The 26,847-nt window shown below is 55.8% G+C and overlaps 1 protein-coding gene across 1 annotated transcript in view; it reads left to right on the top strand.

Annotated features, from left to right (window-relative positions):
• Nucleotides 1-26,847, top strand: part of LOC137367185 (MAM domain-containing glycosylphosphatidylinositol anchor protein 2-like) — a 1,446,177-nt gene that overhangs the window by 179,392 nt on the left and 1,239,938 nt on the right. Inside the window, exons 2-3 of the mRNA XM_068028622.1 lie at nucleotides 13,508-13,795; nucleotides 20,890-21,159. Coding sequence (XP_067884723.1) covers nucleotides 13,508-13,795; nucleotides 20,890-21,159 — 558 coding nt within the window. The remainder of the gene's footprint in view (nucleotides 1-13,507; nucleotides 13,796-20,889; nucleotides 21,160-26,847) is intronic.

The following is a 26,847-nucleotide window of genomic DNA, read 5'->3' as shown; positions in this document are numbered from 1 at the left end:
CGGAGGTGGGAGACAGAGGTCGGGGATTGGAGACGCGGGTGGGAGACGGAGTTCGGGGGTGGGGGACAGAGGTCGGAGGTGGGAGACGGAGGTCGGGGATGGGAGACAGATGTCGGAGGTGGGAGACAGAGGTCGGGGGTGGGAGTCAGAGGTCGGAGGTGGGAGACGGAGGTCGGGGATGGGAGACAGAGGTCGGAGGTGGGAGACAGAGGTCGGGGGTGGGAGTCGGAGGTCGGAGGTGGGAGACGGAGGTCGGGGATGGGAGACGGAGGTCGGGGATGGGAGACGGAGGTGGGAGACAGAGGTCGGAGGTGGGAGACAGAGGTCGGGGATGGGAGACGGGGGTGGGAGACAGAGGTCGGTGGTGGGAGACAGAGGTCGGGGATGGGAGACGGGGGAGGGAGACAGAGGTCGGAGGTGGGAGACAGAGGTCGTGGGTGGGAGACAGAGGTCGGAGGTGGGAGACAGAGGTCGGAGGTGGGAGACGGAGGTCGGGGATGGGAGACGGAGGTGGGAGACAGAGGTCGGAGGTGGGAGACAGAGGTCGGGGATGGGAGACGGGGGTGGGAGACAGATGTCGGAGGTGGGAGACAGAGGTCGGGGTTGGGAGATAGAGGTCGGGGTTGGGAGACAGAGGTCGGAGGTGGGAGACAGAGGTCGGAGGTGGGAGATTGAGGTCGTGGATGGGAGACGGGGGTGGGAGACAGAGGTCGGAGGTGGGAGACAGATGTCGGGGATGGGAGACGGGGGTGGGAGACAGATGTCGGAAGTGGGAGACGGATGTCGGGGATGGGATACAGATGTCGGAGGTGGGAGACAGAGGTCGGAGGTGGGAGACGAAGGTCGGGGATGGGAGACGGGGGTGGGAGACAGAGGTCGGAGGTGGGAGACAGAGGTCGGGGATTGGAGACGCGGGTGGGAGACGGAGTTCGGGGGTGGGGGACAGAGGTCGGAGGTGGTAGACGGAGGTCGGGGATGGGAGACAGATGTCGGAGGTGGGAGACAGAGGTCGGGGGTGGGAGTCAGAGGTCGGAGGTGGGACACGGATGTCGGGGATGGGAGAAGGGGGTGGGAGACAGAGGTCGGAGGTGGGAGACAGAGGTCGGGGGTGGGAGACAGAGGTCGGAGGTGGGAGACAGGGGTGGGAGACTGAGGTCGGAGGTGGGAAACGGAGTTCGGGGATGGGAGACGAAGGTCGGAGGTGGGAGACGGAGGTCGGATGTGGGAGACAGGGTTGGGAGACAGAGGTCGGGGGTGGGAGACGGAGGTCGGGGATGGGAGACGGAGGTCGGAGGTGGGAGACGGCGGTCGGAAATGGGAGACGGGGGCGGGAGACAGAGGTCGGAGGTGGGAGACGGAGGTCGGGGGTAGGAGACGGAGGTCGGAAGTGGGAGACGGAGGTCGGGGATGGGAGACAGAGGTCGGAGGTGGGAGACAGAGGTCGGGGGTGGGAGTCGAAGGTCGGGGGTGGGAGAGGGAGGTCGGAGGTGGGAGACGGGGGTGGGAGACAGAGGTCGGAGGTGGGAGACGGAGGTCGGAGGTGGGAGACGGAGGTCGGGGATGGGAGACGGAGGTCGGAGGTGGGAGACGGGGGTGGGAGACAGAGGTCAGAGGTGGGAGACAGAGGTCGGGGGTGGGAGACGGATGTCGGGGGTGGGAGACGGATGTCGGGGGTGGGGGACAGAGGTCGGAGGTGGGAGACGGAGGTCGGGGATGGGAGACAGAGGTCGGAGGTGTGAGACAGAGGTCGGGGGTGGGAGTCGGAGGTCGGAGGTGGGAGACGGAGGTCGGGGATGGGAGACGGGGGAGGGAGACAGAGGTCGGAGGTGGGAGACAGAGGTCGTGGGTGGGAGACAGAGGTCGGAGGTGGGAGACAGAGGTCGGAGGTGGGAGACGTAGGTCGGAGGTGGGAGACGGGGGTGGGAGACAGAGGTCGGAGGTGGGAGACGGAGGTCGGCGGTGGGAGTCGTAGGTCGGGGATGGGAGACGGAGGTCGGAGGTGGGAGACGGGGGTGGGAGACAGAGGTCAGAGGTGGGAGACAGAGGTCGGGGGTGGGAGACGGATGTCGGGGGTGGGGGACAGAGGTCGGAGGTGGGAGACGGAGGTCGGGGATGGGAGACAGAGGTCGGAGGTGGGAGACAGAGGTCGGGGATGGGAGTCGGAGGTCGGAGGTGGGAGACGGAGGTCGGGGATGGGAGACGGGGGAGGGAGACAGAGGTCGGAGGTGGGAGACAGAGGTCGTGGGTGGGAGACAGAGGTCGGAGGTGAGAGACAGAGGTCGGAGGTGGGAGACGGAGGTCGGGGATGGGAGACGGGGGTGGGAGACAGAGGTCGGAGGTGGGAGACAGAGGTCGGGGATGGGAGACGGGGGTGGGAGACAGATGTCGGAGGTGGGAGACAGAGGTCGGGGTTGGGAGACAGAGGTCGGGGTTGGGAGACAGAGGTCGGAGGTGGGAGACAGAGGTCGGAGGTGGGAGATTGAGGACGGGGATGGGAGACGGGGGTGGGAGACAGAGGTCGGAGGTGGGAGACAGAGGTCGGGGATGGGAGACGGGGGTGGGAGACAGATGTCGGGAGTGGGAGACGGATGTCGGGGATGGGATACAGAGGTCGGAGGTGGGAGACAGAGGTCGGAGGTGGGAGACGAAGGTCGGGGATGGGAGACGGGGGTGGGAGACAGAGGTCGGGGGTGGGAGACAGAGGTCGGGGATTGGAGACGCGGGTGGGAGACGGAGTTCGGGGGTGGGGGACAGAGGTCGGAGGTGGGAGACGGAGGTCGGGGATGGGAGACAGATGTCGGAGGAGGGAGACAGAGGTCGGGGGTGGGAGTCAGAGGTCGGAGGTGGGAGACGGAGGTCGGGGATGGGAGACAGAGGTCGGAGGTGGGAGACAGAGGTCGGGGGTGGGAGTCGGAGGTCGGAGGTGGGAGACGGAGGTCGGGGATGGGAGACGGAGGTCGGGGATGGGAGACGGAGGTGGGAGACAGAGGTCGGAGGTGGGAGACAGAGGTCGGGGATGGGAGACGGGGGTGGGAGACAGAGGTCGGAGGTGGGAGACAGAGGTCGGGGATGGGAGACGGGGGAGGGAGACAGAGGTCGGAGGTGGGAGACAGAGGTCGTGGGTGGGAGACAGAGGTCGGAGGTGGGAGACAGAGGTCGGAGGTGGGAGACGGAGGTCGGGGATGGGAGACGGAGGTGGGAGACAGAGGTCGGAGGTGGGAGACAGAGGTCGGGGATGGGAGACGGGGGTGGGAGACAGATGTCGGAGGTGGGAGACAGAGGTCGGGGTTGGGAGACAGAGGTCGGGGTTGGGAGACAGAGGTCGGAGGTGGGAGACAGAGGTCGGAGGTGGGAGATTGAGGTCGTGGATGGGAGACGGGGGTGGGAGACAGAGGTCGGAGGTGGGAGACAGATGTCGGGGATGGGAGACGGGGGTGGGAGACAGATGTCGGAAGTGGGAGACGGATGTCGGGGATGGGATTCAGATGTCGGAGGTGGGAGACAGAGGTCGGAGGTGGGAGACGAAGGTCGGGGATGGGAGACGGGGGTGGGAGACAGAGGTCGGAGGTGGGAGACAGAGGTCGGGGATTGGAGACGCGGGTGGGAGACGGAGTTCGGGGGTGGGGGACAGAGGTCGGAGGTGGTAGACGGAGGTCGGGGATGGGAGACAGATGTCGGAGGTGGGAGACAGAGGTCGGGGGTGGGAGTCAGAGGTCGGAGGTGGGACACGGATGTCGGGGATGGGAGACGGGGGTGGGAGACAGAGGTCGGAGGTGGGAGACAGAGGTCGGGGGTGGGAGACAGAGGTCGGAGGTGGGAGACAGGGGTGGGAGACTGAGGTCGGAGGTGGGAAACGGAGTTCGGGGATGGGAGACGAAGGTCGGAGGTGGGAGACGGAGGTCGGATGTGGGAGACAGGGTTGGGAGACAGAGGTCGGGGGTGGGAGACGGAGGTCGGGGATGGGAGACGGAGGTCGGAGGTGGGAGACGGCGGTCGGAAATGGGAGACGGGGGCGGGAGACAGAGGTCGGAGGTGGGAGACGGAGGTCGGGGGTAGGAGACGGAGGTCGGAAGTGGGAGACGGAGGTCGGGGATGGGAGACAGAGGTCGGAGGTGGGAGACAGAGGTCGGGGGTGGGAGTCGAAGGTCGGGGGTGGGAGACGGAGGTCGGAGGTGGGAGACGGGGGTGGGAGACAGAGGTCGGAGGTGGGAGACGGAGGTCGGAGGTGGGAGACGGAGGTCGGGGATGGGAGACGGAGGTCGGAGGTGGGAGACGGGGGTGGGAGACAGAGGTCAGAGGTGGGAGACAGAGGTCGGAGGTGGGAGACGGAGGTCGGGGATGGGAGACAGAGGTCGGAGGTGTGAGACAGAGGTCGGGGGTGGGAGTCGGAGGTCGGAGGTGGGAGACGGAGGTCGGGGATGGGAGACGGGGGAGGGAGACAGAGGTCGGAGGTGGGAGACAGAGGTCGTGGGTGGGAGACAGAGGTCGGAGGTGGGAGACAGAGGTCGGAGGTGGGAGATGGAGGTCGGGGATGGGAGACGGGGGTGGGAGACAGAGGTCGTAGGTGGGAGACAGAGGTCGGGGATGGGAGACGGGGGTGGGAGACAGATGTCGGAGGTGGGAGACAGAGGTCGGGGTTGGGAGACAGAGGTCGGGGTTGGGAGACAGAGGTCGGGGTTGGGAGACAGAGGTCGGAGGTGGGAGACAGAGGTCGGAGGTGGGAGATTGAGGTCGGGGATGGGAGACGGGGGTGGGAGACAGAGGTCGGAGGTGGGAGACAGAGGTCGGGGATGGGAGACGGGGGTGGGAGGCAGATGTCGGAGGTGGGAGACGGATGTCGGGGATGGGATACAGAGGTCGGAGGTGGGAGACAGAGGTCGGAGGTGGGAGACGAAGGTTTGGGATGGGAGACGGGGGTGGGAGACAGAGGTCGGAGGTGGGAGACAGAGGTCGGGGATTGGAGACGGGGGTGGGAGACATAGGTCGGGGGTGGGAGACAGAGGTCGGAGGTGGGAGACGGAGGTCGGAGGTGGGAGACGGAGGTCCGAGGTGGGAGACAGATGTCGGAGGTGGGTGACGGAGGTCAGGGATGGGAGACGGAGGTCGGAGGTGGGAGACGGAGGTCGGGGATGGGAGACTGAGGTCGGAGGTGGGAGACAGAGGTCGGAGGTGCGAGACAGAGGTCGGAGGTGGGAGACGGAGTTCGGGGATGGGAGACAGAGGTCGGAGGTGGGAGACAAAGGTCGGAGGTGGGAGACGGTGGTCGGAGATGGGAGACGGGGGTGGAAGACAGAGGTCGGAGGTGGGAGACAGAGGTCGGAGGTGGGAGACAGAGGTCGGGGATGGGAGACGGGGGTGGGAGGCAGAGGTCGGGGGTGGGAGACGGAGGTCGGGGGTGGGAGACTGGGGTGGGAGACAGAGGTCGGAGGTGGGAGACAGAGGTCGGGGTTGGGAGACTGAGGTCGGGGTTCGGAGACGGAGGTCGGGGGTGGGAGACGGAGGTCGGAGATGGGAGATGGAGGTCGGAGGTGGGAGACGGAGTTCGGAGGTGTGAGATGGGGGTGGGAGACAGAGGTCGGAGGTGGGAGACGGAGGTCGGTGGTGGGAGACGGAGGTCGGGTGTGGGAGACGGAGGTCGGAGGTGGGAGACGGAGGACGGAGGTGGGAGACGGAGGTCGGGGATGGGAGACGGAGGTCGGAGGTGGGAGACGGAGGTCGGAGGTGGGAGACGGAGGTCGTGGGTGGGGGACAGGGGTCGGAGACAGAGGTCGGAGGTGGGAGACGGAGGTCGGGGATGAGAGACGGAGGTCGGAGGTGGGAGACAGAGGTCGGAGGTGGGAGACGGAGGTCGGGGATGGGAGTCAGATGTTGGAGGTGGGAGACGGAGGTCGGAGGTGGGAGACGGAGGTCGGAGGTGGGAGACGGGGGTGGGAGACAGAGGTCGGAGGTGGGAGACGGAGGTCGGGGGTGGGAGACGGAGGTCGGGGGTGGGAGACGGAGGTCGGGGGTGGTAGACAGAGGTCGGAGGTGGGAGACTGAGGTCGGAGGTGGGAGACGGAGGTCCGGGATGGGAGACGGAGGTCGGAGGTGGGAGACGGAGGTCGGGGATGGGAGACAGAGGTCGGAGGTGGGAGACAGAGGTCGGGGGTGGGAGTCGAAGGTCGGGGGTGGGAGACGGAGGTCGGGGGTGGGAGTCGAAGGTCGGGGGTGGGAGACAGAGGTCGGGGGTGGGAGTCGAAGGTCGGGGGTGGGAGACGGAGGTCGGGGGTGGGATACGGAGGTCTGGGGTGGGAGTCGGAGGTCGGGGATGGGAGACGGAGGTCGGAGGTGGGAGACGGAGGTCGGAGGTGGGAGACGGGGGCGGGAGACGGAGTTCGGAGGTGGGAGACGGAGGTCGGGGGTGGGAGACGGAGGTCGGAGGTGGGAGACGGAAGTCGGGGATGGGAGACAGAGGTCGGAGGTGGGAGACAGAGGTCGGGGGTGGGAGTCGAAGGTCGGGGGTGGGAGACGGAGGTCGGAGGTGGGAGACGGGGGTGGGAGACAGAGGTCGGAGGTGGGAGACGGAGGTCGGAGGTGGGAGTCGTAGGTCGGGGATGGGAGACGGAGGTCGGAGGTGGGAGACGGGGGTGGGAGACAGAGGTCAGAGGTGGGAGACAGAGGTCGGGGTGGGAGACAGAGGTCGGGGTGGGAGACGGATGTCGGGGGTGGGGGACAGAGGTCGGAGGTGGGAGACGGAGGTCGGGGATGGGAGACAGAGGTCGGAGGTGGGAGACAGAGGTCGGGGGTGGGAGTCGGAGGTCGGAGGTGGGAGACGGAGGTCGGGGATGGGAGACGGGGGAGGGAGACAGAGGTCGGAGGTGGGAGACAGAGGTCGTGGGTGGGAGACATAGGTCGGAGGTGGGAGACGGAGGTCGGAGGTGGGAGACGGAGGTCGGGGATGGGAGACGGGGGTGGGAGACAGAGGTCGGAGGTGGGAGACAGAGGTCGGGGATGGGAGACGGGGGTGGGAGACAGATGTCGGAGGTGGGAGACAGAGGTCGGGGTTGGGAGACAGAGGTCGGAGGTGGGAGACAGAGGTCGGAGGTGGGAGATTGAGGTCGGGGATGGGAGACGGGGGTGGGAGACAGAGGTCGGAGGTGGGAGACAGAGGTCGGGGATGGGAGACGGGGGTGGGAGACAGATGTCGGAAGTGGGAGACGGATGTCGGGGATGGGATACAGAGGTCGGGGATGGGAGACAGATGTCGGAGGTGGGAGACAGAGGTCGGGGGTGGGAGTCAGAGGTCGGAGGTTGGAGACGGAGGTCGGGGATGGGAGACGGGGGTGGGAGACAGAGGTCGGAGGTGGGAGACAGAGGTCGGGGGTGGGAGACAGAGGTCGGAGGTGGGAGACAGGGGTGGGAGACTGAGGTCGGAGGTGGGAAACGGAGGTCGGGGATGGGAGACGAAGGTCGGAGGTGGGAGACGGAGGTCGGATGTGGGAGACAGGGGTGGGAGACAGAGGTCGGGGGTGGGAGACGGAGGTCGGGGATGGGAGACGGAGGTCGGAGGTGGGAGACGGAGATCGGAGGTGGGAGAAGGGGGCGGGAGACAGAGGTCGGAGGTGGGAGATGGAGGTCGGGGGTGGGAGACGGAGGTCGGAGGTGGGAGACGGAGGTCGGGGATGGGAGACAGAGGTCGGAGGTGGGAGACAGAGGTCGGGGGTGGGAGTCGAAGGTCAGGTGTGGGAGACGGAGGTCGGAGGTGGGAGACGGGGGTGGGAGACAGAGGTCGGAGGTGGGAGACGGAGGTCGGGGATGGGAGACGGAGGTCGGAGGTGGGAGACGGTGGTGGGAGATAGAGGTGAGAGGTGGGAGACAGAGGTCGGGGGTGGGAGACGGATGTCGGGGGTGGGAGACGGATGTCGGGGGTGGGGCCAGAGTTCGGAGGTGGGAGACGGAGGTCGGGGATGGGAGACAGAGGTCGGAGGTGTGAGACAGAGGTCGGGGGTGGGAGTCGGAGGTCGGGGATGGGAGACGGGGGAGGGAGACAGAGGTCGGAGGTGGGAGACAGAGGTCGTGGGTGGGAGACAGAGGTCGGAGGTGGGAGACGGAGGTCGGGGATGGGAGACGGGGGTGGGAGACAGAGGTCGGAGGTGGGAGACAGAGGTCGGGGATGGGAGACGGGGGTGGGAGACAGATGTCGGAGGTGGGAGACAGAGGTCGGGGTTGGGAGACTGAGGTCGGGGTTGGGAGACAGAGGTCGGAGGTGGGAGACAGAGGTCGGAGGTGGGAGATTGAGGTCGGGGATGGGAGACGGGGGTGGGAGACAGAGGTCGGAGGTGGGAGACAGAGGTCGGGGATGGGAGACGGGGGTGGGAGACAGATGTCGGATGTGGGAGACGGATGTCGGGGATGGGATACAGAGGTCGGAGGTGGGAGACAGAGGTCGGAGGTGGGAGACGAAGGTTTGGGATGGGAGACGGGGGTGGGAGACAGAGGTCGGAGGTGGGAGACAGAGGTCGGGGATTGGAGACGGGGGTGGGAGACATAGGTCGGGGGTGGGAGACAGAGGTCGGAGGTGGGAGACGGAGGTCCGAGGTGGGAGACAGATGTCGGAGGTGGGAGACGGAGGTCGGGGATGGGAGACTGAGGTCGGAGATGGGAGACTGAGGTCGGAGGTGGGAGACAGAGGTCGGAGGTGCGAGACAGAGGTCGGAGGTGGGAGACGGAGTTCGGGGATGGGAGACAGAGGTCGGAGGTGGGAGACAGAGGTCGGAGGTGGGAGACGGTGGTCGGAGATGGGAGACGGGGGTGGAAGACAGAGGTCGGAGGTGGGAGACAGAGGTCGGGGATGGGAGACGGGGGTGGGAGACAGAGGTCGGGGGTGGGAGACGGAGGTCGGGGGTGGGAGACTGGGGTGGGAGACAGAGGTCGGAGGTGGGAGACAGTGGTCGGGGGTGGGACACGGAGGTCGGGGGTGGGAGACGGAGGTCGGGGATGGGAGACGGAGGTCGGAGGTGGGAGACGGAGTTCGGAGGTGGGAGACGGAGGACGGAGGTGTGAGATGGGGGTGGGAGACAGAGGTCGGAGGTGGGAGACGGAGGTCGGGGGTGGGAGACGGAGGTCGGGGGTGGGAGACGGAGGTCGGAGGTGGGAGACGGAGGACGGAGGTGGGAGACGGAGGTCGGGGATGGGAGACGGAGGTCGGAGGTGGGAGACGGAGGTCGGAGGTGGGAGACGGAGGTCGTGGGTGGGGGACAGGGGTCGGAGACAGAGGTCGGAGGTGGGAGACGGAGGTCGGGGATGGGAGACGGAGGTCGGAGGTGTGAGACAGAGGTCGGAGGTGGGAGACGGAGGTCGGGGATGGGAGTCAGAGGTTGGAGGTGGGAGACGGAGGTCGGAGGTGGGAGACGGAGGTCGGAGGTGGGAGACGGGGGTGGGAGACAGAGGTCGGAAGTGGGAGACGGAGGTCTGGGGTGGGAGACGGAGGTCGGGGGTGGAGACGGAGGTCGGGGGTGGGAGACAGAGGTCGGAGGTGGGAGACAGGGGTGGGAGACAGAGGTCGGAGGTGGGAGACAGAGATCGGGGGTGGGAGACAGAGGTCGGGGGTGGGAGACAGAGGTCGGAGGTGGGAGACAGGGGAGGGAGACAGAGGTCGGAGGTGGGAGACAGAGGTCGGGGATGGGAGACGGGGGTGGGAGACAGAGGTCGGAGGTGGGAGACAGAGGTCGGGGGTGGGAGACAGAGGTCGGAGGTGGGAGACAGAGGTCGGGGGTGGGAGACAGAGGTCAGAGGTGGGAGACAGGGTTGGGAGACAGAGGTCGGAGGTGGGAAACGGAGGTCGGGGATGGGAGACGAAGGTCGGAGGTGGGAGACGGAGGTCGGATGTGGGAGACAGGGGTGGGAGACAGAGGTTGGGGGTGGGAGACGGAGGTCGGGGATGGGAGACGGAGGTCGGAGGTGGAAGACGGAGGTCGGAGGTGGGAGACGGGGGCGGGAGACAGAGGTCGGAGGTGGGAGACGGAGGTCGGGGGTGGGAGCCGGAGGTCGGGGGTGGGAGACAGAGGTCGGAGGTGGGAGACAAAGGTCGGGGGTGGGAGTCGAAGGTCGGGGGTGGGAGACGGAGGTCGGAGGTGGGAGACGGGGGTGGGAGACAGAGGTCGGAGGTGGGAGACGGAGGTCGGAGGTGGGAGACGGAGGTCGGGGATGGGAGACGAAGGTCGGAGGTGGGAGACGGAGGTCGGATGTGGGAGACAGGGGTGGGAGACAGAGGTTGGGGTGGGAGACGGAGGTCGGGGATGGGAGACGGAGGTCGGAGGTGGAAGACGGAGGTCGGAGGTGGGAGACGGGGGCGGGAGACAGAGGTCGGAGGTGGGAGACGGAGGTCGGGGGTGGGAGCCGGAGGTCGGGGGTGGGAGACAGAGGTCGGAGGTGGGAGACAAAGGTCGGGGGTGGGAGTCGAAGGTCGGGGGTGGGAGACGGAGGTCGGAGGTGGGAGACGGGGGTGGGAGACAGAGGTCGGAGGTGGGAGACGGAGGTCGGAGGTGGGAGACGGAGGTCGGGGATGGGAGACGGAGGTCGGAGGTGGGAGATAAAGGTCGGGGGTGGGAGTCGAAGGTCGGGGGTGGGAGACGGAGGTCGGAGGTGGGAGACGGGGGTGGGAGACAGAGGTCAGAGGTGGGAGACAGAGGTCGGGGGTGGGAGACGGATGTCGGGGGTGGGGGACAGAGGTCGGAGGTGGGAGACTGAGGTCGGGGATGGGAGACAGAGGTCGGGGGTGGGAGTCGGATGTCGGAGGTGGGAGACGGAGGTCGGGGATGGGAGACGGGGGAGGGAGACAGAGGTCGGAGGTGGGAGACAGAGGTCGTGGGTGGGAGACAGAGGTCGGAGGTGGGAGACAGAGGTCGGAGGTGGGAGACGGAGGTCGGGGATGGGTGACGGGGGTGGGAGACAGAGGTCGGAGGTGGGAGACGGAGGTCGGAGGTGGGAGACGGAGGTCGGAGGTGGGAGACGGAGGTCGGGGATGGGAGACTGAGGTCGGAGGTGGGAGACAGAGGTCGGAGGTGCGAGACAGAGGTCGGAGGTGGGAGAGGGAGTTCGGGGATGGGAGACAGGGGTCGGAGGTGGGAGACAGAGGTCGGAGGTGGGAGACGGAGGTCGGGGATGGGAGACGGAGGTCGGAGGTGGGAGACGGGGGTGGGAGACTGAGGTTGGAGGTGGGAGACAGAGGTCGGGAGTGGGATACGGAGGTCGGGGATGGGATACGGAGGTCGGGGATGGCAGTCAGAGGTCGGGGGTGGGAGACGGAGGTCGGAGGTGGGAGACAGAGGTCGTGGGTGGGAGACAGAGGTCGGAGGTGGGAGACAGAGGTCGGAGGTGGGAGACGGAGGTCGGGGATGGGTGACGGGGGTGGGAGACAGAGGTCGGAGGTGGGAGACGGAGGTCGGAGGTGGGAGACGGAGGTCGGAGGTGGGAGACGGAGGTCGGGGATGGGAGACTGAGGTCGGAGGTGGGAGACAGAGGTCGGAGGTGCGAGACAGAGGTCGGAGGTGGGAGAGGGAGTTCGGGGATGGGAGACAGGGGTCGGAGTTGGGAGACAGAGGTCGGAGGTGGGAGACGGAGGTCGGGGATGGGAGACGGAGGTCGGAGGTGGGAGACGGGGGTGGGAGACTGAGGTTGGAGGTGGGAGACAGAGGTCGGGAGTGGGATACGGAGGTCGGGGATGGGATACGGAGGTCGGGGATGGCAGTCAGAGGTCGGGGGTGGGAGACGGAGGTCGGAGGTGGGAGACGGTATTGGGAGACAAGGGCCGGACACAGGGGTACCTGCGTTTCTGGGTCTCCAGCTCCACACCTATCTGTAAACTGCTGGCCTGTCACCAGAACATTATTCAAGTCAATCAGCTCCTTTGTGTCTAATATTTAATATCACTCTCTCCGTCTCTCTCTCTCTCTCTATATCTCTCTCTATCTCATTCTCCATCGGACTCTCTCTGTCTCTCTGTCTCTCATTCTGTCTCTACCTCTCTCTCTCTGTCTCTGTCTCTCTGTCTTTACCTCTGTCTCTCTCTCTCTCTCTCTCTGTCTATCACTCACTCTGTCTCTTTCTCTCTGTCTGTCTCTCTGTCTCTCACCCTGTCTTTACCTCTGTCTCTCTCTCTCTCTGTCTCACTCTCTCTCTCGCTTTCTGTCTCTCTCCCTCTCTCTGTGTCTATCTCTCACTCTGTCTCTGTCTCTCTGTCTCTCTGTCTGACTCTCTGTCTCTCTCTCTCTCTCTCTCTCTGTCTCTCTCTCTCTCTGTCTGACTCTCTGTCTCTATCTCTCTCTCTCTCTCTCTCTGTCTCTTCTCTCTCTCTCTCTGTCTATCTCTCACTCTGTCTCTGTGTCTCTGTCTGACTCTCTGTCTCTGTCTCTCTGTCTCTCTCTCTCTGTCTCTCTGTCTGACTCTCTGTCTCTCTCTCTCTGTCTCTCTCTCTCTCTCTTTCTATCTCTCACTCTGTCTCTGTCTCTCTGTCTCTCTGTCTCTCTCTCCCTCTCTGTCTCTCTGTCTCTCTGTCTGACTCTCTGTCTCTCTCTCTCTGTCTCTCTGTCTCTCTGTCTGACTCTCTGTCTCTCTCTCTCTCTCTCTCTCTCTGTCTATCTCTCACTCTGTCTCTGACTCTCTGTCTGTCTGTCTCTCTCTCTCTCTGTCTCTCTGTCTCTCTGTCTGACTCTCTGTCTCTGTCTCTCTCTCTCTCTCTCTCTCTGTCTATCTCTCACTCTGTCTCTGTCTCTCTGTCTGTCTCTCTCTGTCTGTCTATCTCTCACTCTGTGTCTGTCTCTCTCTCTCTCTGTCTCTCTCTCTCTCTGTCTCTGTCTCTCTCTCTCTCTCTGTCGCTCTCTCTCTCTCTCTCTGTCTCTCTCTCTCTCTGTCTATCTCGCACTCTGTCTCTGTCTCTCTGTCTGTCTCTCTCTCTCTCTGTCTATCTCTCACTCTGTCTCTGTCTCTCTGTCTCTCTCTCTGTCTCTCTTTCTCTCTGTGTCGCTCTCTCTCTCTCTCTCTCTGTCTCTCTGTTTCTCTCTGTCTTGCTATCGCGCTCTCTCTCGCTTTCTCTCTCTATCTCTCTCTTTCTATCTCTCTATCTCTCTCTCTGTCTCTCTATCTCCCTCTTGCCCTCTATATATATCTTGCTCTCTGTCTCTCTCTCTCTGTTTCTATCTCTCTCTCTCTCTTGCTCTCTATCTCTCTGTCTCTCTCACTCTCTATCTCTCTCTCTCTGTCGATCTCTCTCTCTGTTTTGCTCTCTCTCCCTCACTCTCTCTCACTCTCTATCTCTCTCTCACTCTCTATCTCTCTCTCTGTTTTGCTCTCTCTCCCTCACTCTCTCTCACTCTCTATCTCTCTCTCTCTGTCGATCTCTCTCTCTGTTTTGCTCTCTCTCCCTCACTCTCTCTCACTCTCTATCTCTTGCTCTCTCTCTGGTCTCTCTCTTTCTCACTCTCTTGTTCCCTCTCGTTCTCTCTCTCTCTCTCTCATTCTCTCTCTGCAGTTCCCCCCACGATCGAAGTAGTCAGTGATGTGGTGCAGGTTGTTGAGGGTGCTGTGGCAGAGTTACAGTGCGTGGTGAGTGGGAAGCCCAAGCCCGTGGTGCTGTGGTCACGACAGGACAGGGAGCAGCGTCTCCCGACGGGAGAACAGGAACTGGAGAGTTTCGATGGAACACTGCGCATGGAGAATGTCACGCGGGAGATGAGTGGAGCATATCGGTGTCACACTGGACAATACAATGGACTAAACATCAAAACGAGAGAGGGGACTGTTCAGCTCAACGTACTGTGTGAGTAAAGAGACGGCGGAGGAGAGAGTGCCAAGAGACTGAGTGAGGGGCGAGAGATGGAGGAGGGAAGAGATGGGGAGATATGGAGGGTGAGAGAGTCGGGGGTGGGGGGGGTGGGGTCGGGAGAGAAGGAGTGACACAGGGAGAGATGGAGGGAGAGACAGGGAAAGAGACAGGGAGAGAACATTAGAACGTAAGCAATAGGAGGCCCCTCAACTGGATCATGGCTGATCTGATTGTGGTCTCAGCTCCACTTTCCTGTCTGTCCCCCAGAACCCCTCACTCCCTTGTAGATCAAAACTCTGTCTAACTCGGCCTTGAATATATTCAGTGACCCAGCCTCCACTACTCTCTGGGGAAGAGAATTCCAAAGATTAACTTCCCTCTGAGAGAAGAAATTCCTCCTCATCTCTGTCTTAAATGGGAGACCCCTTATTCTGAAACTGTGCCCCCCAGTTCTAGACTCCCCCACGAGGGGAAACATCCTCTCAGTATTTACTCTGTCAAGTCTCCTCAGAATCTTATATGTTTCAATAAGATCACCTCTCATTCTTCTAAACTCCAATGAGTAAAGACCCAACCTGCTCAACCTTTCCTCATAAAACAAACCCTTCATCCCAGGAATCAGCCCAGTGAACCTTCTCTGATCTGCTTCCAATGCAATTATATCCTTCCTTAAATAAGGAGACTAAAACTGTACACAGTACTCTAGGTGTGGTCTCACCAACACCCTGTACAGTTGGAACAAGACTTCCCTACTTTAATAATCCATTCCACTTGAAATAAAGGCCAATATTTCATTTGCCTTCCTAATTACTTGCTGTACCTGCATGCTGACATTTTGTGATTGATGTACGAGGACACCCAGATCCCTCTGTCCCGCAGCATTCTGCAGTCTCTCTCCATTTAAATAATAATCTGCTTTTCTATTCTTCCTGCCAAAGTGGACAACCTCACATTTTCCCACATTCTACTCCATCTGCCAAATTTTTCCCCACTCTCTTAACCTGTCTATATCTCTTTGTAGACATTTTGTGTCCTCCTCACAACTTGCTTTCCGACCTATCTTTGTATCATCAGCAAATTTGTCTACAATACACTCAGTCCCTTCATCCCAGTCATTGATATAGATTGTAAATAGTTGAGGCCTCAGCACTGATTCCTGTGGCACTCCACTAGTTACAGTTTGCCAACCTGAAAATGACCCATTTATCCTGACTCCGTTTCCTGTTAGTTAGCCAATCCTCATCCATGCTAATATAATAACCAAAAACACAAGAATACAAGAAATAGGAGTAGACCATTCGGCCCATCGAGCCTGCTCCGCCATTCAATACGATCATGGCTGATCTTGGGCTTCAATTCCACTTTCCTGCCCACTCCCCATATCCCGTGATTCCCTGTGAGACAAAAAAATCTATCTATCCGGTCTTAAATATATTCAATGATGGAGAATCCACAACCCTCTAGGGTCGAGAATTGCAAAGATTCACAACCCTTGAGTGTACTAATTTCTCCTCATCTCAGTCCTAAATAATTGTCCCCTTATCCTGAGATTGTGTCTCTGTGTTTTAGATTCCCTGACCAGCGGAAACAATCTCTGTGTCTACACTATCCAGCCCTTTCCGAATCGTGTATGTCTCAATGAGATCGCCCCTCATTCTTCTAAACTGCAGAGAATATTAGTCCAATTTACTCAGCCTATCATAGGACCCATCCCAGGGACCAATTTAATGAACCTTCATTGTACCACCTCCAATGCAAGTACGTCCTTTCTGTTACAATCGAGGTGGGAGGAGTGCACTGTTTATTCAAGTTCCACTTCTCCACAGATCACAACATATATTTACATTTCTTTCCACTGACCGATACGGTCAATCATAGACTCTATTTTTATCCCAGAATAAAACACATCAACCAGGTTTCGTTAATAAACAACAAAATTATCAGTTTATTATAAACCAAGTCTTAACCAGTAATGAGTTAAAGATTAAACACAAAGATTGAAACATTAAAGTTCCCTTTTTAACTTAGCCCCTCACACTCGCACATACACTGGTTAACCAGAAAAATAAAAGGGATTTTTGTTTCGAGTTCTGTTACAGACAGGACAATATTTGGGTTGAATACTTGCTCATTCTTGAAGTAACAGCAGATGAGATATGTTGTGTTCCAAAACTGGCATACAGTCTGGCCTCTGAGTACACATAGACGGGTCACTGGGATCTTTAGAACAGTTCTTTTCAGGTGGTGTTGAGAATTAATTTAGCAGGCTTTTCTTCAAAGACAGGAGATGAGACGAGTTGACAAAGTAGACTTCTCAGGGTCTTTTAGAGAGGTGCTGGAAAGCTGAACTGGGTTGTGTTCTTCTCTCCTTCCTTGGGAATTCTCTTCCCTCCTTGGAAATTCTCTCCCTTTTTATACAGTTCAACTTTAATTCAAAACAATTCAAAAGCAAAACTGACAACAGGAGGTCAACCTTTTGACCTCAGTTAATCTTGACCTGTCACTTCTTTGAAAACAACTTCTCCAGGTGTCCAAAGTTCTCTGTTGTTTATTGAGCTGTAAGTCAGGTGGTTTCCCGGAAGGCCTTGTTTTCCTCACAGAGCCTCTCAGTACCCCTTTTAAAAAACATTTTCAGGGACTGTTTTTCAAAGTTAAGTGGCCTTTACATGACCCCCATTGAAAACCTCAAAGTTTAACATTTCTTCAATTTTTCAAAAATGACACCTCAAAAAATTTATTTAACAAAACAGAGGCACCTTTGTAACCTTTCTTAAATGGGAGTGTAAAACTGTACACAGTACTCCAGGTGTGGTCTCACCAAAACCCTGTACAATTGGAGCAAGACATCTTTATTCCTGTCCTCCAATCTCCTTGCAATAAAGGTCAACATTCTATTTGCCTTCCTAATTGCATGTTGTAACTGCATGTAAACTTTCTGCATTTCTTGTACAAGCACACTCAAGCCTCTTTGCACATCACACCCACAGGTTACACACCTTATAACAAATATTCTGCTTTTCTATTCTTACCACAAAAGCAAATAACTTCACACTTCCCTACATTATACACCATCTGCCATCTTGTTGCCCACTCACTCAGACTGTCTATATCTCTTTGCAGCCTCTTTGTATCCTCCCCACAGCTTACTTTCCCACCGAGCTTTGTATCATCTGCAAACTTAAATACATTACTCTCTGTCACTTCATCCAAGTCATTAATATAGAATTTTTTTTTAGTCATTCATGAGATGTGGGCGTCACTGGCCAGGCCAGCATTTATTGCCCATCCCTAATTGCCCTTGAGAAGGTGGTGGTGAGCTGCCTTCTTGAACCACTGCAGTCCATGTGGGGTGGGTACACCCACAGTGCTGTTAGGAAGGGAGTTCCAGGATTTTGACCCAGTGACAGTGAAGGAACGGTGATATAGTTCCAAGTCAGGATGGTGTGTGACTTGGACGGGAACTTGCAGGTGGTGGTGTTCCCATGCATCTGCTGTCCTTGTCCTTCTAGTTGGTAAAGGTCGCGGGTTTGGAAGGTGCTGTCTAAGGATCCTTGGTGCATTGCTGCAGTGCATCTTGTAGATGGTACACACTGCTGTCACTGTGTGTCGGTGGTGGAGGGAGTGAATGTTTGTAGATGGGGTGTCAATCAAGCGGGCTGTTTTGTCCTGGATGGTGTCGAGCTTGTTGAGTGTTGTTGGAGCTGCATCCATCCAGGCAAGTGGAGAGTATTCCATCACACTCCTGACTTGTGCCTTGTAGATGGTGGACAGGCTTTGGGGAGTCAGGAGGTGAGTTCCTCGCCTCAGGATTCCTAGCCTCTGACCTGCTCTTGTCGCCACGGTATTTATATGGCTACTCCAGTTCAGTTTCTGGTCAATGGTAACCCCTAGGATGTTGATCGTGGGGGATTCAGTGATGGTAATGCTATTGAATGTCAAGGGGAGATGGTTAGATTCTCTCTTGTTGGAGATGGTCATTGCCTGGCACTTGTGTGGCGCGAATGTTACTTGCCACTTATCAGCCCAAGCCTGGATATTGTCCAGGTCTTGCTGCATTTCTACACGGACTGCTTCAGTATCTGAGGAGTTGTGAATGGTGCTGAACATTGTGCAATCATCAGCGAACATCCCCACTTCTGACCTTATAATTGAAGGAAGGTCATTGATGAAGTAGCTGACGATGGTTGGGCCTAGGACACTACCCTGAGGAACTCCTGCAGTGATGTCCTGGAGCTCAGATGATTGACCTCCAACAACCACAACCATCTTCCTTTGTGCTCGGTATGACTCCAACCAGTGGTGAGTTTTCCCCCTGATTCCCATTGACCTCAGTTTTGCTAGGGCTCCTTGATACCATACTCGGTCAAATGCTGCCTTGATGTCAAGGGCAGTCACTCTCACCTCACCTCTTGAGTTCAGCTCTTTTGTCCATGTTTGAATCAAGGCTGTAATGAGGTCAGGAGCTGAGTGGCCCTGGCGGAACCCAAACTGAGCGTCACTGAGCAGGTTATTGCTAAGCAAGTGATACTTGATGGCACTGCTGATGACACCTTCCATCACTTTACTGATGATTGAGAGTAGACTGATGGGGCGGTAATTGGCCGGGTTGGACTTGTCCTGTTTTTTGTGTACAGGACATACCTGGGCAATTTTCCACATTGCAGGGTAGATGCCAGTGTTGTAGCTGTACTGGAACAGCTTGGCTAGGGGTGCAGCAAGTTCTGGAGCACAGGTCTTCAGTACTATTGCCGGAATATTGTCAGGGCCCATAACCTTTGCAGTATCCAGTGCCTTCAGTCATTTCTTGATGTCATGCGGAGTGAATTGAATTGACTGAAGTCTGGCATCTGTGATGCTGGGGACTTCAGGAGGAGGCTGAGATGGATCATCAACTCGGCACTTCTGGCTGAAGATTGTTGCAAATGTTTGAGCCTTATTTTTCGCACTGATGTGCTGGGCTCCCCCATCATTGAGGATGGAGATATTTGTGGAGCCACCTCCTCCAGTTCGTTGTTTAATTGTCCACCACCATTCACGGCTGGATGTGGCAGGACTGCAGAGCTTAGATCTGATCCGTTGGTTCTGGGATCGCTTAGCTCTGTCTATCGCATGCTGCTTACGCAGTTTGGCATGCAAGTAGTCCTGGGTTGTAGCTTCACCAGGTTGACACCTCATTTTGAGATATGCCTGGTGCTGCTCCTGGCATGCCCTCCTGCACTCTTCATTGAACCAGGGTTGGTCTCCTGGCTTGATGGTAATGGTAGAGTGGGGGATATGCCGGGCCATGAGGTTACAGATTGTGGTTCAGTACAATTCTGCTGCTGCTGATGGCCCACAGCGCCTCATGGATGCCCAGTTCGGCATTGCTAGATCTGTTCGAAATCTATCCCATTTAGCACGGTGATAGTGCCACACAACACGATGGACGGTATCCTCAATGTGAAGAGGGGACTTCATCTCCACAAGGACTGTGCGGTGGTCACTCCTACCAATACAGTCATGTACAGATGCATCTGCGGCAGGCAGATTGGTGAGGACGAGGTCAAGTATGTTTTCCCCTCGTGTTGGTTCCCCCACCACCTGCCGCAGACCCAGTCTAGCAGATATGTCCTTTAGGACTCGGCCAGCTCGGTCAGTAGAGGTGCTACCGAGCCACTCTTGGTGATGGACATTGAAGTCCCCCACCCAGAGTACATTTTGTGTCCTTGCCACCCTCAGTGCTTCCTCCAAGTGCTGTTCAACATGGAGGAGTACTGAGTCATCAGCTGAGGGAGGGCGGTAGGTGGTAATCAGTAGGAGGTTTCCTTGTCCATGTTTGACCTGATGCCATGAGACTTCATGGGGTCCGGAGTTGATGTTGAGGACTCCCAGGGCAACTCCCTCCCTACTGTATACCACTGTGCCACCACCTCTGCTGGGTCTGTCCTGCCGGTGGGACAGGACATACCCGGGGATGGTGATGGCAGTGTCTGGGACATTGTCTGTAAGGTATGATTCCGTGAGTATGACTATGTCAGGCTGTTGCTTGACTAGTCTGTGGGACAGCTCTCCCAACTTTGACACAAGCCCCCAGATGTTAGTAAGGAGGACTTTGCAGGGTCGACAGGGCTGGGTTTGCCGTTGTCGTTTCCGGTGCCGAGGTTGATGCCGGGTGGTCCGTCCGGTTTCATTCCTTTTTATTGACTTCTTAGCGGTTAGGTACAACTGAGTGGCTTGCTCGGCCATTTCAGAGGGCATGTAAGAGTTAACCACATTGCTGTGGGTCTGGAGTCACATGTAGGCCAGACCAGGTAAGGACAGCAGATTTCCTTCTCTAAAGGACATTAGTGAACCAGATGGGTTTTTACAACAATCGACAATGGTTTCATGGCCATCATTAGACTAGCTTTTAATTCCAGATTTATTAATTAAATTCAAATTCCACCTTCTGTTGTGGTGGGATTTGAACCCATGTCCCCAGAGAAATACCCTGGGTCTCTGGGTTACTAGTCCAGTGACAATACCACTCTTTCGGAGAGCCAGTGCAGACACGATGGGCCGAATGGCCTCCTTCTGTGCTGTAACAATTGTGTGATTCTGTTTGTATGCTCTGTCCCTTCCTGTCACACTCTGGTTCTATCTGTCCACATTGCTTCCCCTACCTTGTCCTTCCTTATTAACTTTCCAAATTTCTCCTCACGCGAACCCTTTCCCCCGCCAAACTATTTAGTTTAAAGTCCTATCTACTTCCCTAGTTATATAAATATATGAACACACGAATTCGGAGCATGAGTAGGCCACTCGGCCCCTCAGGCTAGTTGTATGATTCACCAGGACACTGGTCCCAACACGGTTCGAGTGAAGGCCATCTCAACAGTGCATCTCCCTCTTTCCCCAGTACTGCTGTCAGTGCCTCACAAATCAAAACCCATTTCTACCAATCTTTGAGACATGCATTCCAAAGGAGTGATGGGGTGGGAGTGACAGATGGTGAGGGAGAGGAGGAGGGAGGAAGAGGGAGGAGGGAGAGGCAGAAGGGAGAGGGACAATGAGAGATACAGAGAGACAGACACTTGTCAATCTTTAACTGTTGTCTCCCTCTGTGCCAGATCCCCCGACAGTGGAGCCTCGGTTTGAGGATGTCCGTCAGAGATTAGGTCGATCGGTCACTCTGAGCTGCAAACTGGTCAGCGGGAATCCCCTGAGAGTGACTTCAGTGGTGTGGACATTCGGTGGAACTCCCTTAGAAATACCTCCCACTGACCCACAGCTCTTCTCCGAGTGGCAAATTGACAGACTGACCGCCAACAAGTACGGGACATACCAGTGCATCCTGTCCAATGAGGTGGGCTCAGACAGCTGCCTCTTCAACCTGACAGGTAAGTGTCCAAGGGACCATCCATTCATCATCGTAGTGGGAGGGTCCGGCCCTGAAATGGTCATTTCCAGATCGTACTGAGGGGTCACTGTGAGATATTACTGAGCGGTCACTCTGAGGTATTACTGAGGGGTCACTCCCAGATATTACAGAGCGGTCACTCCCAGATATTACTGAGTGGTCACTCCCAGATATTACTGAGCGGTCACTCTGAGATATTACTGAGGGGTCACTCCCAGATATTACTGAAGGGTTACTCCCAGATATTACTGAGTGGTCACTCCCAGATATTACTGAGTGGTCACTCCCGATATTACTGAGCGGTCACGCCGAGATATTACTGAGCGGTCACTCCGAGATATTACTGAGCGGTCACTCCCCGGTATTACTGAGCGGTCACGCCGAGATATTACAGAGCGGTCACTCCCAGATATTACTGAGCGGTCACTCTGAGATATTACTGAGTGGTCACTCCCAGATATTACTGAAGGGTTACTCCCAGATATTACTGAGTGGTCACTCCCAGATATTACTGAGTGGTCACTCCCGATATTACTGAGCGGTCACGCCGAGATATTACTGAGCGGTCACTCCGAGATATTACTGAGCGGTCACTCCCCGGTATTACTGAGCGGTCACGCCGAGATATTACAGAGCGGTCACTCCCAGATATTACTGAGCGGTCACTCTGAGATATTACTGAGTGGTCACTCCCAGATATTACTGAAGGGTTACTCCCAGATATTACTGAGTGGTTACTCCCAGATATTACTGAGTGGTCACTCCCGATATTACTGAGCGGTCACGCCGAGATATTACTGAGCGGTCACTCCGAGATATTACTGAGCGGTCACTCCCAGATATTACTGAGCGGTCACTCCCAGATATTACTGAGTCGTCTCTCCCAGATATTACTGAGCGGTCACTCCCAGATATTATTGAGCGGTCACTCCCAGATATTACTGTGGGGTTACTCTGAGATATTACTGAGGGGTTCCTCCCAGATATTACTGAGCAGTATCTCTGAGATATTACTGAGCGCTCACTCCCAGATATTACTGAGGGGTTACTCCCATATATTACTGAGCGGTCACTCTGAGATATTACTGAGTAGTCACTCTGAGATATTACGGAGTGGTCACTCAGATATTACGGAGTGGTGACTCTCAGATATTACTGAGCGGTTACTCTGAGATATGACTGAGTGGTTACTCCCAGATATTACTGAGCGGTCACTCTGAGATATTACTGAGTGGTCACTCTGAGATATTACTGAGTGGTTACTCCCAGATATTACTGAGCGGTCACTCCCAGATATTACTGAGCGGTCACTCTGAGATATTACTGAGTGGTCACTCTGAGATATTACTGAGTCGTCTCTCCCAGATATTACTGAGCGGTCACTCCCAGATATTATTGAGCGGTCACTCCCAGATATTACTGTGGGGTTACTCTGAGATATTACTGAGGGGTTCCTCCCAGATATTACTGAGCAGTATCTCTGAGATATTACTGAGCGGTCACTCCCAGATATTACTGAGGGGTTACTCACATATATTACTGAGTGGTCATTCTGAGATATTACTGAGGGGTTACTCCGAGATATTATGGAGTGGTCACTCTGAGATATTATGGAGTGGTCACTTTGAGATATTACGGAGTGGTCACTCAGATATAAGATAATAAGAGGGCTGGACAGGGTGGATAGTGAGAGCCTTTTTCCTTGGATGGTGATGGCAAACACGAGGGGACATAGCTTTAAGTTGAGGGGTGATAGATATAGGACAGATGTCAGAGGTAGTTTCTTTACACAGAGAGTAGTAGGGGCGTGGAACGCCCTGCCTGCAACAGTAGTAGACTCGCCAACTTTAAGGGCATTTAAGTGGTCATTGGATTGACATATGGATGAAAATGGAATAGTGTAGGTCAGATGGTTTCACAGGTCGGCGCAACATCGAGGGCTGAAGGGCCTGTACTGCGCTGTAGTGTTCTATGTTCTATGTTCTATATTACGGAGTGGTCACTCCCAGATATTACTGAGGGGTTACTCAGATATTACTGTGTGGTGACTGAGATATTACTCAGTGGTTACTCCCAGATATTACTGAGTGGTTACTCCCACGTATTACTGAGCGGTCACTCCCAGGTATCACTGAGCGGTCACTCTCAGATGTTACTGAGTGGTCACTCCCAGGTATCACTGAGCGGTCACTCTCAGATATTACTGAGTGGTCATTCTGAGATATTACTGAGGGGTTACTCCCCGATATTACTGAGTGGTTACTCCCAGATATTACTGAGTGGTCACTCCCAGATATTACTGAGCCGTCACTCCCAGATATTACTGAGTCGTCTCTCCCAGATATTACTGAGCGGTCACTCCCAGATATTACTGAGCGGTCACTCCCAGATATTACTGAGTGGTCACTCCCAGATATTACTGAGTGGTCATTCTGAGATATTACTGAGGGGTTACTCCGAGATATTACGGAGTGGTCACTCTGAGATATTATGGAGTTTTCACTGTGAGATATTATGGAGTGGTCACTCAGATATTACTGTAGGGTTACTCCCAGATATTACTGAGTGGTTACTCCCAGATATTACTGAGTGGTCACTCCCAGATATTACTGAGCCGTCACTCCCAGATATTACTGAGTCGTCTCTCCCAGATATTACTGAGCGGTCACTCCCAGATATTACTGAGCGGTCACTCCCAGATATTACTGAGTGGTCACTCCCAGATATTACTGAGTGGTCAGTCTGAGATATTACTAAGGGATTACTCCGAGATATTACGGAGTGCTCACTCAGATATTACTGAGTGGTCAGTCTGAGATATTACGGAGTGGTCACTCCCAGATATTACTGAGCGGTTACTCCCACATATTACTGAGCGGTCACTCCCACATATTACTGAGCGGTCACTCTGAGATATTACTGAGCGGTCACTCTGAGATATTACTGAGCGGTCACTCCCAGATATTACTGAGTCGTCTCTCCCAGATATTACTGAGCGGTCACTCCCAGATATTATTGAGCGGTCACTCCCAGATATTACTGTGGGGTTACTCTGAGATATTACTGAGGGGTTCCTCCCAGATATTACTGAGCAGTATCTCTGAGATATTACTGAGCGGTCACTCCCAGATATTACTGAGGGGTTACTCCCATATATTACTGAGCGGTCACTCTGAGATATTACTGAGTGGTCACTCTGAGATATTACGGAGTGGTCACTCAGATATTACGGAGTGGTGACTCTCAGATATTACTGAGCGGTTACTCTGAGATATTACTGAGTGGTTACTCCCAGATATTACTGAGCGGTCACTCTGAGATATTACTGAGTGGTCACTCTGAGATATTACTGAGTGGTTACTCCCAGATATTACTGAGCGGTCACTCCCAGATATTACTGAGTGGTCACTCTGAGATATTACTGAGTGGTCATTCCCAAATATTACTGTGCGGTCACTCCCAGATATTACTGAGCGGTCACTCTGAGATATTACTGAGTGGTCATTCCCAAATATTACTGTGCGGTCACTCCCAGATATTACTGAGCGGTCACTCCTAGATATTACTGAGTCGTCTCTCCCAGATATTACGGAGCGATCTCTCCCAGATATTACTGAGCAGTATCTCTGAGATATTACTGAGTGGTCACTCCCAGATATTACTGAGCGGTCACTCCCAGATATTACTGAGCGGTCACTCCTAGATATTACTGAGTGGTCACTCCCAGATATTACTGTGGGGTTACTCCCAGATATTACTGAGTGGTCATTCTGAGATATTACTAAGGGATTACTCCAAGATATTACGGAGTGCTCACTCTGAGATATTACTGAGTGGTCAGTCTGAGATATTACGGAGTGGTCACTCCCAGATATTACTGAGCGGTTACTCCCACATATTACTGAGCGGTCACTCCCACATATTACTGAGCGGTCACTCTGAGATATTACAGAGTGGTCACTCCCAGATATTACTGAGCGGTTACTCCCACATATTACTGAGCAGTCACTCCCACATATTACTGAGTGGTCACTCTGAGATATTACTGAGGGGTTACTCCCAGATATTACTGAGCGGTCACTCCCAGATATTACTGAGGGGTTACTCCCAGATATTACTGAGTGGTCATTCTGAGATATTACTGAGGGGTTACTCCGAGATATTACGGAATGGTCACTCTGAGATATTACGGAGTGGTCACTCAGATATTACGAAGTGGTCACTCAGATATTACAGAGTGGTCACTCAGATATTACAGAGTGGTCACTCCCAGATATTACTGAGCGGTCACTCTGAGATATTACTGAGGGGTCAATCCCAGTTATTACAGAGGGGTCAATCCCAGATAGTACTGAGCGGTCACTCCCAGATATTACTGAGCGGTCACTCACAGCTATTACTGAGCGGTCACTCTGAGATATTACTGAGTGGTTACTCCCAGACATTACTGAGGGGTCAATCCCAGATATTACTGAGCGGTCACTCCCAGATATTACTGAGCGGTCACTCCCAGATATTACTGAGCGGTCATTCCCAGATATTACTGAGCGGTCATTCCCAGATATTACTGAGTGGTCACTCCCAAATATTACTGAGTGGTCACTCCCAAATATTACTGAGGGGATTCTACCATATATTACTGAGCGGTCACTCCCAGATATTACTAAGCTGTCACTCTGAGATATTACTGAGGGGTTACTCCCAGATATTACTGAGTCGTCTCCCCCAGATATTACTGAGCGGTCACTCCCAGATATTACTGAGGGATTACTCCCAGATATTACTGAGTGGTCATTCTGAGATATTACTGAGGGGTTACTCCGAGATATTACGGAATGGTCACTCTGAGATATTACGGAGTGGTCACTCAGATATTACGAAGTGGTCACTCAGATATTAAGGAGTGGTCACGCCCAGATATTACTGAGCGGTTACTCTGAGATATTACTATGTGGTGACTGAGATATTAATGAGTGGTTACTCCCAGATATTACTGTGTGGTGACTGAGATATTACTGAGTGGTTACTCCCAGATATTACTGAGTGGTTACTCCCACATATTACTGAGCGGTCACTCCCAGATATCACTGAGCGGTCAATCCCAGATATTACTGAGGGGTCAATCCCCGATATTACTGAGGGGTCAATCCCAGATATTACTGAGCGGTTACTCACAGATATTACTGAGCGGTCACTCCCAGATATTAGTGAGCGGTCACTCCCAGGTATTACTGAGCGGTCACTCCCAGGTATTACTGAGTGGTCACTCCCAAATATTACTGAGTGGTCACTCCCAAAAATTACTGAGGGGTTTCTACCATATATTACTGAGTGGTCACTCACGGATATAACGGAGGGGTTACTCCCAGATATTACTGAGTCGTCTCTCCCAGAGATTACTGAGCGGTCACTCCCAGATATTACTGAGCAGTATCTCTGAGATATTACTGAGTGGTCACTCCCAGATCTTACTGAGCAGTATCTCTGAGATATTACTAAGTGGTCAATCCCAGATATTACTGAGCGGTCACTCTCAGATATTACTGAGGGGTCAATCCCAGATATTACTGAGCGGTCACTCCCAGATATTACTGAGCGGTCACTCCCAGATATTACTGAGCGGTCATTCCCAGATATTACTGAGCGGTCATTCCCAGATATTACTGAG

The sequence above is a fragment of the Heterodontus francisci genome, chromosome 3 (genome assembly GCF_036365525.1).
Source record: "Heterodontus francisci isolate sHetFra1 chromosome 3, sHetFra1.hap1, whole genome shotgun sequence".
Taxonomy (NCBI): domain Eukaryota; kingdom Metazoa; phylum Chordata; class Chondrichthyes; order Heterodontiformes; family Heterodontidae; genus Heterodontus; species Heterodontus francisci.
Note: the sequence above shows the minus strand (reverse complement) of the source record. Positions and strands in the feature narration are given on the sequence as shown.